General features: G+C 39.2%; 1 protein-coding gene across 1 annotated transcript; it reads right to left on the bottom strand.

Moving 5' to 3' along the window:
• Window positions 1-3,718: 3,718 nt before the first annotated feature.
• LOC309695758 (tumor necrosis factor alpha-induced protein 2-like) lies at window positions 3,719-10,001 on the bottom strand. The gene is made up of 10 exons (XM_082516631.1): window positions 9,369-10,001; window positions 9,004-9,115; window positions 8,668-8,790; window positions 7,656-7,750; window positions 7,448-7,540; window positions 7,222-7,345; window positions 7,000-7,119; window positions 6,729-6,884; window positions 5,806-5,927; window positions 3,719-3,918 (listed from the first exon to the last, which is right to left on the bottom strand). The coding sequence occupies exons 1-10, from the start codon at window positions 9,974-9,976 to the stop codon at window positions 3,729-3,731; spliced, it is 1,743 nt and encodes a 580-aa protein (XP_082372757.1). The 5' UTR covers window positions 9,977-10,001; the 3' UTR covers window positions 3,719-3,728.
• Window positions 10,002-10,079: the final 78 nt, after the last annotated feature.

Here is a 10,079-nt window from a genome sequence, read left to right as displayed (position 1 = left end):
TCAGCTCTTTCCACATTTGCAATTTCAGTAGAATGTCAACTTCAAAAACAGCTTAAATAGCTGATGACATATTGCAGTGTCTAAAAATAATTCATAATAAATAATCACAGATTTAAATATAATAAACAGCTTTAAGGTGGAAACTTTAGTCTCAATCATTTTGACCAGAGTTTTCCAAAGTAAAGAACAACTTGTGAGGAGAGCACAATCCTTTTAACTTACTGTCACCTGGAACTGGAGCTGTGCTGTTAATAAACACTGAAACCCAATTTAAACAGAATAGGAATAGAAATCTTTAACAAACTGAATCAATAAAGTAGCTCTTTTTCTGGCAACTGGCGATATGCCAGCCAACTATTACTATAGTTACTTTTAGGGGTGCTGTGATTAAATTTAAGGATGTTTTTTTTTAATGGGACCACTAAAAAGGGTCTGAGCTCACCTATGGCTGTGTTGCATTGGCTGCTTAAGAATGATATACAACAAGAGGTATCATAACAGATAGAAAAACTCCTGCAACAGATGAGTTGTACTTTTTCCCTCTGTATTACCTTCTTAAAGATGTAAAGAAGGAAAAGTGCCTGTACAATATTTAACATTAGGAGAAGTTAGAGAAAATATCTGACTCAGGCTGGTTACCACTTATATACTGGGGAGGCAGGTAAATGTAAACAAGTTGTAATAAAACCAAATCCGACATGATATCAGGACATTTATGTCCACTAGAGGGGGCTGTGTGCTGTATTTGTTTCAGCCCAAACACTGCCGGTGCAGTGGTTGAGTGTTTGTCCATACCTATTTGAGTAAAAAAAAAAGTTGAATATTTGAGCTTTATATTTTTTTTTCCAAGGGCTGTTTTAATGCACATCATTACAGATATTCAATTCAGGAAAAGAAGACATTTGAAATCGAAATAAGTGACTAAGTGTGAGTGGAGTAGGGTTAAAAAAACAGTGAATCAATTGCTTAGTGGATATAGTGGCCTTTTATTGGTATTACCATATATGCATTTCAGTAAAGCAATGTTTAAATCTTCTTAGCTACAATCACAAAAACTGGGAAAAAAACCAGGTTAAGCCACTTATACTAAATACAAAATAAATAAATAATAACAATAATACACATTAAAATATTTTTACCTGAGAAATTAATTGACTTTGACGGCTATATGTCTGGTTTCCTTGAGATTGACATGTCACTGAAATATGTGAAATATGTCATTTTTCTTTTTCTGATGTCAAACAATAGTGTGTAAAACATCACAGCACAAAGGAAATATTTTTAAACAGTGTGTTTTGTTACTTTACTGTCAACACAATATTACCATTTATCGTCTGGTACATATACAAGAATAAAGAATTATTCAGTACTAACTTGCACAAACCAAGAAACATAAGTTGCAGAAATTCTGACTTCTTTCAGTGGTTGTGTATTTATTATTTTTTTTAAAAAGCAGTAACTTATGTTGTAGTATTTTATTCTATTCTATTCTGTTCTATTCTTACAAAACTACTGGATAATATCAAAATGAAAACTTCACTATTTACCCAAAGGTTACATGTGAAACAATGTTCCAGCGCTTCAGAGTATTATTTATCCATTTTGTTACAACACATGGTTTCTGTGATTTCAGCAGTATCTAACACAGTAATAGGAAAATAGGAAACACTGAGCTGGCCCTGCACTTCCAGTAGATTTATTATTATCCAGGGTCATAAATGTCGCTGTAAAGTACATGTGTCTGAGTCCACCATGGCATAAAAACAACAGTACTTGTTGTTGTATTATGATGAACGAATGTTTTAAATTTAAGCTAACTCAGTTTGTGTTTAGTCAATTAATTTGTATTTTTTATCCAAAGAAAGAACTTGCAAATATCGCTAAATGTTGCATAAGACTGTAAATGTCTTCTTTCATGCTTAAATGCAAATTAAAGTGTAACACCATGCTTATGCTCTGTTTGACTCTTTGTAAAATTACAAAATGATTTGATTGAAAATAAATTACATATGAAGATGGTTAAGTTCAATCAAATTTACACTGTTTGTTTAAATGCAGGCTACCTGTACTATACAGTTGATTATAAAGTATTTTCATGATTAGGTGAGGTCAGTTCCATGATTTTTCCATGACAGTTTAAGCAGACAAAAGATCTGGAGTTTATATTATTTCACTGGAATGTAGTCATGAGGTCTAAAGAGATGTTAATGCCAGTGAAAGAGGGTGTGATTAGACCCAAAAATCAAAATAAACCCATCTGAGACAGGAAAAACTTGATTAGAAACGGCCGAATCAACAATCTGATTTATTCATAAGAAGAATGAATGCTCCAACCAGCTCAGCAACACTGAAAGGTCCAAAAGACCAAAGAAGAAAACTAAAGTGGATGATAACAGTAAATATACCCTGTAAATATACAGGGTTTAAAACAAGGTGCAAACATGAGGTTAAACTGAAGAACAAGAAGGTCAGATTAGATTTGCCAGAAAACATCTAAAAGACCTCGCACAGGTTTTGAAAAGCCATCTTTGAAAAGTTGAAACCAAGATTAACTTGTAACTTAAGAAACATGGGAAGAGAAAGTCAAGAGAAGAAGAGAAACAGCTTGTGATCCATTTCACTACCACATTATCTGTGAAACATGGTGGAGACAATGGGCCTCATGTACTAATACATAAACAAGTCCACACGAAAAATTACTGTTAGATTTGTGAAACGTTGCGTGCCAGACTATTCTGATGTCACCAATGTGCATATGCTAGTAAATCAAAAGCATTTGGAACCAACATGCACATTTCCTCACCCCCATTTCTCTATGTACAAAACTATGTTTACCTCCAAGTGAAGCAGAGCACATGGTGACGATGTTTTAAGAGAGAAGCCTGCAGCTCTAAGACAAGAATTTAGGAGAAAGTTTGACTGTAGAAAATGGAATAAGTGTCTGAGGTCCAAGGAGGAAGTGTTTCCACATAAGTGATGGTCATCCAAAAATGAAAAATGACTAAATGAAAAAAAAAAAACTTAGGCTGATACTTGCTGTGTCAAACACTAACAGACAACAAGAAAAATGACATGGAGAATTGTCCATGGCATTCACTTGAACATCTTTACAGACAGACTGAAAACACTAGAATTCACGCCATCTAATCTATCACACAATATAATTCAATTCAATTCAATTGTATTTATATAGCACCAAATCACAACAAAAGTTGCCTCAAGGCGCTTCATAGATAATACACTCTGCTACCCAACTCTCAGTCAGTGATATTCTGAAAAGCAAATGAACAGCTCATCACTTCAACTTTGGAGAAAAACTAAATATTTTTACCCTGCGCAAAAATCAAATGCAAAATTACCGTCACATTTGTGAAACGTGCATGCCAGCCTTTTTTGTTGTCACCACGGTGCATATATTAGTCAATCAAAAGCATTCGGAACTAACATTCATATTTCCTCTGCCCCATTTATCTCTGTATGAAACTATGTTTACCTCCAAGTGAAGCAGACCACATGGTGACGATGTTTTAAGAGAGAGTCACAATACAACACAAAATGCAAAAATGCAGAGAGGAAAGACTGTCTTCTGCAATCTGGTCACATGAGGACACACACAGTGGGATGTTTGTTATTAGCATAGTACATGTAACATTACAATCAGGCTTGTCCATGACAGCCACTTTGTACATCTTTACAGACAGACTGAAAGCACTAGAATTCAACTCATCTTATCCACAGCATGATGAGATACATAAAGGATATGAACGGCTCATCACTTCAACTTTGGAGAAAAACGTCTGGGTTTCAGCATTAGTATGGCTTTCTTTCAGTATGTCCAGCACTGTGGTTTTGATAGTTTTCTTGTCGGCTTTGGAGAGGTTTGCTTTGAGTTTGAGCAGAGCCGAGACATGTTTTTCACTGTTGGGGACACAAAGAAGAAAGGGTTAAAAAAAGTGTATCATGTATTTCATGATTATGTTTATGATGCTTGCCTGGGGACTCTGTTGTCCTACTGGGAGACTTCAATGCTCATGTGGGCAATGAAAATGAGACCTGGAGGGGTGTGATTGGGAGGAATGGCGGTACCTTTGGATTGGCATACTGGGATGGTGGTTCCCATCTTTAAGAAAGGGGACCGGAGGGTGTGTTCCAACTACAGGGGGATCACACTCCTCAGCCTCCCTGGATGGTAGGGTGCTGGAAAGGAGAGTCCGTCCATTCGTCAAACATCAGATACAGGAGGAACAATGCGGTTTCCGTCCTGATCGTGGAATACAGGACCAGCTCTTTATCCTCTTAATGATACTTAAGGGTGAATGGGAGTTTGCACAACCAGTCTACATGTATTTTGTGGACTTGGAGAAAGCATTCGACCGTGTCCCTCAGAGTGTCCTGTGGGAGGTACTCCAGGAGTATAGGGTGTTTGGCCCATTGCTACGGGCCATTCGATCCTTATACAACCGTGGCAAGAGCTTGGTCCGCAATGCCGGCAATAAATCGGACTAGTTGTCGGTGGGTGATGGGCTCTGCCAGGGCTACCCTTTGTCAATGATTCTGTTCATAATTTTTATGGACAGAATTTCTAAGCATAGCCAAGTGGCGGAAGGATTTCACCTGGGTTGTCTCAAAATCTCATCTCTGCTTTTCGCAGATGATGTGGTTCTGTTGGCTTTATCAGGTAATGCCCTCTCACTGGAACAGTTCGCAGCCGAGTGCAAAGCAGTGGGAATGAGAATCAGCACTTCCAAATCTGAGGTCAGCCGGAAAAGGGGGGAGTGTCCACTCCACGTCCGGTACAAGTTCCTGCCCCAAGTAGAAGAGTTTAAGTATCTCGAGGTCTTGAGATACTGGGAATGGAGAAGGGAGTGGGAGATCAACAGATGGATTAGTTCTGCGGCTGCATTGATGCAGACACTGCACTGGTCTGTCGCGGTGCAGAGAGCTGAGTGTAAAAGGGAAGCTCTCAATTTAACGGTTGATCTACAACCCCACCTTCACCTATGGTCCCGAGTTGTGGGTAGTGACTGAAAGAACGAGACCACGGATACAAGTGGAGGACATGAACTTCCTCCGAAGGGTGGCTGGCCTCTCCCTTACAGATAGGGTGAGAGGTTCGGCCGCTGCTCCTCCATATTGAAAGGAGCCAGTTGAGGCGGTTCTGGGCATCTCCTGGGTGAGGTGTTCCAAACACGTCTTTTTCTGTGTGTAACCAGTTTCCTGCCTCTGACACACATTCTTCCTAATAGCTGTCAGTAACACATCACCACACCTATTTAAACTTCTGAAAAAAGTGAAGGTGGAAAATGTGTCAGTTTCTGTTTTAAATACAACAGTAATTGGAACTCGTATTGGTGACACTGATATGTGCCTAGATGTACATGAATTCCAGGTTTCCACTAGTTTTACCAAATAACTCCCCATGAAATCACACACTTCTGTGGTGCTGATGCTTTCAGACACACAGACAGTCTATATGTGAGTGCTATCAACAGCAGTGTTTATGTCCCCTGATTCCCTTTTTCCTTTTCCTTTAAGGTTAGAAATAAGAGGTCTATACAGTTGGGTTTCCGGTGCCACATTTGGAAGAAAATCTTTCTTTTCACTCTAATTAACAGCATTGACTTCATCTGCACACAATGCTCTCTCATGCCAGCATATTTTAATTTCAATGAATGCTAAGAAGAAACATCTGAAACCAACTGAGATGTTTGGCTCAGTCTACTTGCTGTTCCTCCTCACCTATCGATAAAAAGTGCAGTTGTTTTTGTATAAAGTAAATAATGTCTGAGTCAATCCAAAAGTTACCTGAGGTCGGGATAAGCAGATCCCAGTGAAACGATTTGCATCTGTATGGCAGGAATATCTTGGAGTTTTAGCACTTCTGCAATCTTGGTCAGGATTTCCTTTAACCAGTCTTGTTTGGATCCCTGTGAAGACAAATCAGTGACGTCAGTTTAGTCTGCAAGTTTCCCCAAACTGTAATCAACATAACTGGAGTTATTACACTGGGGTTTCCCAAGATCGATGATGTATTTGATACGTTCTTTCAGTTTCATGAATAATGTCTTTATTTATGCACCATGTAGTCATCAACCAATGGTCAGATCTTTGAAACATTTGTAACTACAGTCCAGTTGTCCTTAAATGGTTTTTTTCCCTTCATTTCTACCATGTTTTAGTCCATGTAAAATGTTTGTATAAAATATTAATTTATTAGCTACAGATAAAAATCTGTAATTTAAAAATCTTTATGACAAGGGCACTCATCATCTAACTTATATATTGACTGTTGGTCCGTCATTTTCTATGAGTCAATACCTTTGTTCTTAACCCTCTCAGGCTCAAATTAAACTTTTTGTTGCTAATGCACAACCAAGTCCTGCAGTGGTACTTCTGAGTAAAAAAAACTCATAAAATATGTATGTGGGGTTAATCAGGTTGTTAGTTTTTAACTGTTGCAAATCAGCAACGCCTGCCTCGAGAGGGTTAAGGAATGAGTCAGGTTTTCCATTCCATTTCTTCTATATCCTTGGAGGCTGACATTTTAGCCAACTCCTCTGACTTCCTTTTTGAACTTTATAGAACTTTTAGTCAAAACTTCCAAACCAAATGAATGTGAAATGCAGCTGATTCTTATTCTTATGTTTTCCAACAGCTCAGCAGAAATCTGATCACTTTTGGGTTTTATTCATGTCTCAGCTAAAGTGTGCAGTGAAGGTGAGTCTCACCATTCTGGCAAACAGCTCGTGCAGTCTCTCTGCATTTTCTTGCACAGTCTCGTAAGCCTTCAGCTGACGATCCTTGTCCTTCAGTTTGACCTCTCCTTTCAGGAGCCTCTGGACATATTCCACTGTCACTTCCTGGTGAAGCTGACCAATCAGCTCCTGAATTTAGCCCAAGTATATAAGTAGTCAGAGCACATCATAATCCTTTTACTTAAACATTAGCAATGAAGGCAATAATGGCCATTTGATCCAAAACAAAGTTTCCTCCTTTTACCTGGTAAGAGGACTGACTGGAACCCTGAAGTTCTTGAAGCTCGTCTTCAGTGCTGTTCAGCAGCTTCTCAAACGTGTTCTTCTTCAGCCAGTCACTGGTTCCCACCTTCTGGTAGTGTGGCTGTGTGAGGAACAAATAACACATTGTTTTAAAATCTTTGATTAAAACATGTTAGGATTTAATCCTGAGGATTATTGATATCTGCAGTTGTAAAGAACTTACTTTGAGGATCTTGTGCACAGGAGTTAATAAATAAGTGTGGGCAGACTGTTTCATCTCAGTCAGGACCTGCAAACAGTTTTCCCGCACATTCTCTGGGAACAGATCGTGCTTCTCAAAGAAGTCCCTTTAGACAGACCACACAGGACACATTAGCTCACAGTGAAGTATTCTCCTTTTATGATGAAGTTAAAATCTGAATTTCCATCTAACTGGATCAGAAACATACCTGAACTGTTCGACACAGCTGAGGTTTGCCTTTATGAAAGCTTTGCTGTGCGGTTTGTTCTGCCTTATGATGTCTTCATGAAACTCTTTATACCTGCAGAAGATTAAGAACAGCTTTCACTTTTATTATCTTGTTATTACCAAACGTAAAACTAAAATGTATTTTCAAATTTAAATATTTAAAAGACAGCCTTGTGAAGCCTTGTTACCTCTGCATGAAGTCTGTCAGGTTGGATGTTATTTCCTGGGCCTTGTGTCGGTCTCTTACAGTTATATGTGCTGATGTCACGATGCCGTTGATCAACTGAAGACAAATGTATTGACAAATCAGTGGCAGTTTTAAGTTCTCAAAGCACTTTACACAGCAATGCACTTCCATCATTTTCAGATCCAGTTAAACACCAGGAACCAAACCCAGTGCTTTACAATGTTAGTGACAAACCCAAGTGATTAAACTACAGAACCATGGGAGGGTTTGAAACTGTGACTCTGATCCGACAGTAAATACGTTTCTATAAATGACCCAAACAAAAATAATTGTCTTCCTTGTTTGTAAATCTTTTTCTCCAAGTTTCTCAAAGTCTTTTTCAGTTTGGTTAATATGTGCAGCAGGCTGGAAAATATTTGTCGGCACTTCTTTGGAAAGTTCTAAAGTGGATAACAGAGTAAATGTCATTTTGCACATTTTGTTCTCCTATAATCAAAACAATGCTATGTCATTACTTCACCACAACAATTTTATTGCACAGTTCTGATATAGCAATGTATTCAAAGCCTCTCACAATGGTCAATGTGGCGGTGGTGAGGTCCCTGGCTCAACTGCAGGGGAGGAGTGGAGCAGTGAGCTCAAGGGTGATGGAGGGACCCCTCTTGAGGTGTCAGGGATTTAACTAATGAGGTTTCTCTCTTTGTAAATAATGAAGCCAGAGACCTAAGATGAGAAGTGTGTGAGCTGGAGACCAGCAGGAAAACAGGTGGAGTGGGTGCCGTACCTGTCAACAAGCAAATGATTTGCAATAAACACTCCTCAACATGATGCAGTGTGTCAGGTGAGTCACTACAGTCAACAATTACAAGTCAACAAACGCATGACTCACTATAAGAATCCTTGAAGTTGACCACCACAAGTGACACCTTTCACTTTATATTAACACCTTTTTATAAAAGCATCAATTCAAGCCTCTTTTATATCAAGTTGTAGCAACTCTACGGCAACTGTACCTGGATGACATCATAGGCCACAGGACTGGCGTTGCAACCATCATCTCTTGTCGGCTCCTTTCCTTGATCCCACTCTTTCTTTGCTTCATCCAATACTCGGCCAATATAAATCATCAGGTTGCTCTAAACACACAACAACACACAGCTGCCAGTTTTAAACCGCTTTCATGTGTAAAGATTTAATTACTGACAGTAATAATTACATCTACAATATTATGTCTAAAAAATATCCGTTAAAACCAGCAACTCTTTGATGCTGCATTTACACATCTCACTTTAAGCCCTGCAATGACCATACTGATTAACTGGATACACGCCTCAGATACACTGTGTTACCTGTTGTTTGCTGAGGTACTGCTCCTCCAGAGCTTTCAGTAACTCGTCAGGAAGCAGGTTTCCCAGCGCTTCAGTATTGATATTACTGGCCAGCTCAGGTTTTTCAAGGATTCTGGTACACAGAGCAGATAACACATGAGTTTCTATAAACACCCCAAGTTGTGTTTAGTCTATAAAAATGGCATTTTATTTAGCACATTAAGAAAACAAGAAATTAGCCGTTACATTTGTATTATTATTCACTATCTGTAATTGCTCAGGTATTTATTCTTCTAAAACCAATGAAGGACCTCACACTGACAGACATCCTCATGTTTAGTCACAGAAAGATGCTGCTTCAAACAATAATTGAACTGGTGGCTTACCCTGGATAAAACTCCTTCACCCATCGCAGGAGGAAGCTGCAGTCCTTGTCATCCAGAACAAAGTCTGCAATCTTTTTGAGTCTTGCGCTGAAAGTTTGATGGTACTGTCTTGCATAAAAGTTACAGATGTCCATCTCTGGTGGGTAGCAGTTCTTCACAACCTCCACCACCCGCTGCAGGTCCTCCTTCAGCTGCCTGCCCATGGAGTGGATCTCTGCCTCTATAGATGACTGGTTCACGGGATCACCAATGGGGCTTGATGGATTATCCATACACCCATTTACTAATTTTTGAAGCACTTCATCATGGTGTTTCTTCCACTTCTTGGGCCTCCAGGCTGGTGGAGTCTGGCATCTTTGTTTCCACAGCTGGTCCTGCTCTTCCTCAAGGTTGATGGCTTTCACCGCAGATGTCAAAGCAGACACCTCTTCCTCAGTGCTGAGAGAAAGACTCTTCTGCAGAATCTGCCATACACGCTCTTCAAGGGCTTTATGGTCTGCAGCAAGCTTTTCTACTGCTTCCTTGTTGGCCTCAGCCTCCACTGTCTCCCAAAACAGATGTTTCTCCCTGTCTATCAGTTGCTGAGTGGCCTCACAAAAGGCTTGCATTTCAAGGTATTCCTCAAACGTAGATTTCACTGGTGGACAATAACAAAGACAAATCTTTGAATTTCTTTTAGATTAGTACTATTTTATAGTTCAATCACCCAGG

The sequence above is a fragment of the Aulonocara stuartgranti genome, assembly GCF_965226115.1.
Source record: "Aulonocara stuartgranti genome assembly, chromosome: 19".
NCBI classification, from domain to species: Eukaryota; Metazoa; Chordata; class Actinopteri; order Cichliformes; family Cichlidae; genus Aulonocara; species Aulonocara stuartgranti.
The sequence above is the reverse complement of the archived record's forward strand: the minus strand, read 5'-3'. Positions and strand labels throughout refer to the sequence as shown.

What these genes read in the sequence shown, in the direction of transcription:
- LOC309695758 (XM_082516631.1), bottom strand. Translation starts at nt 9,976, where the DNA reads ATGCAAGCCTTTTGTGAGGCCACTCAGCAACTGATAGACAGGGAGAAA. An exon ending in TGGCCTATGATGTCATCCAG is followed by an intron (nt 7,751 to 8,667) that starts GTACAGTTGCCG and finishes ATTTGTCTTCAG; the next exon opens with TTGATCAACGGCATCGTGAC. An exon ending in CTGACAGACTTCATGCAGAG is followed by an intron (nt 7,541 to 7,655) that starts GTAACAAGGCTT and finishes AATCTTCTGCAG; the next exon opens with GTATAAAGAGTTTCATGAAG.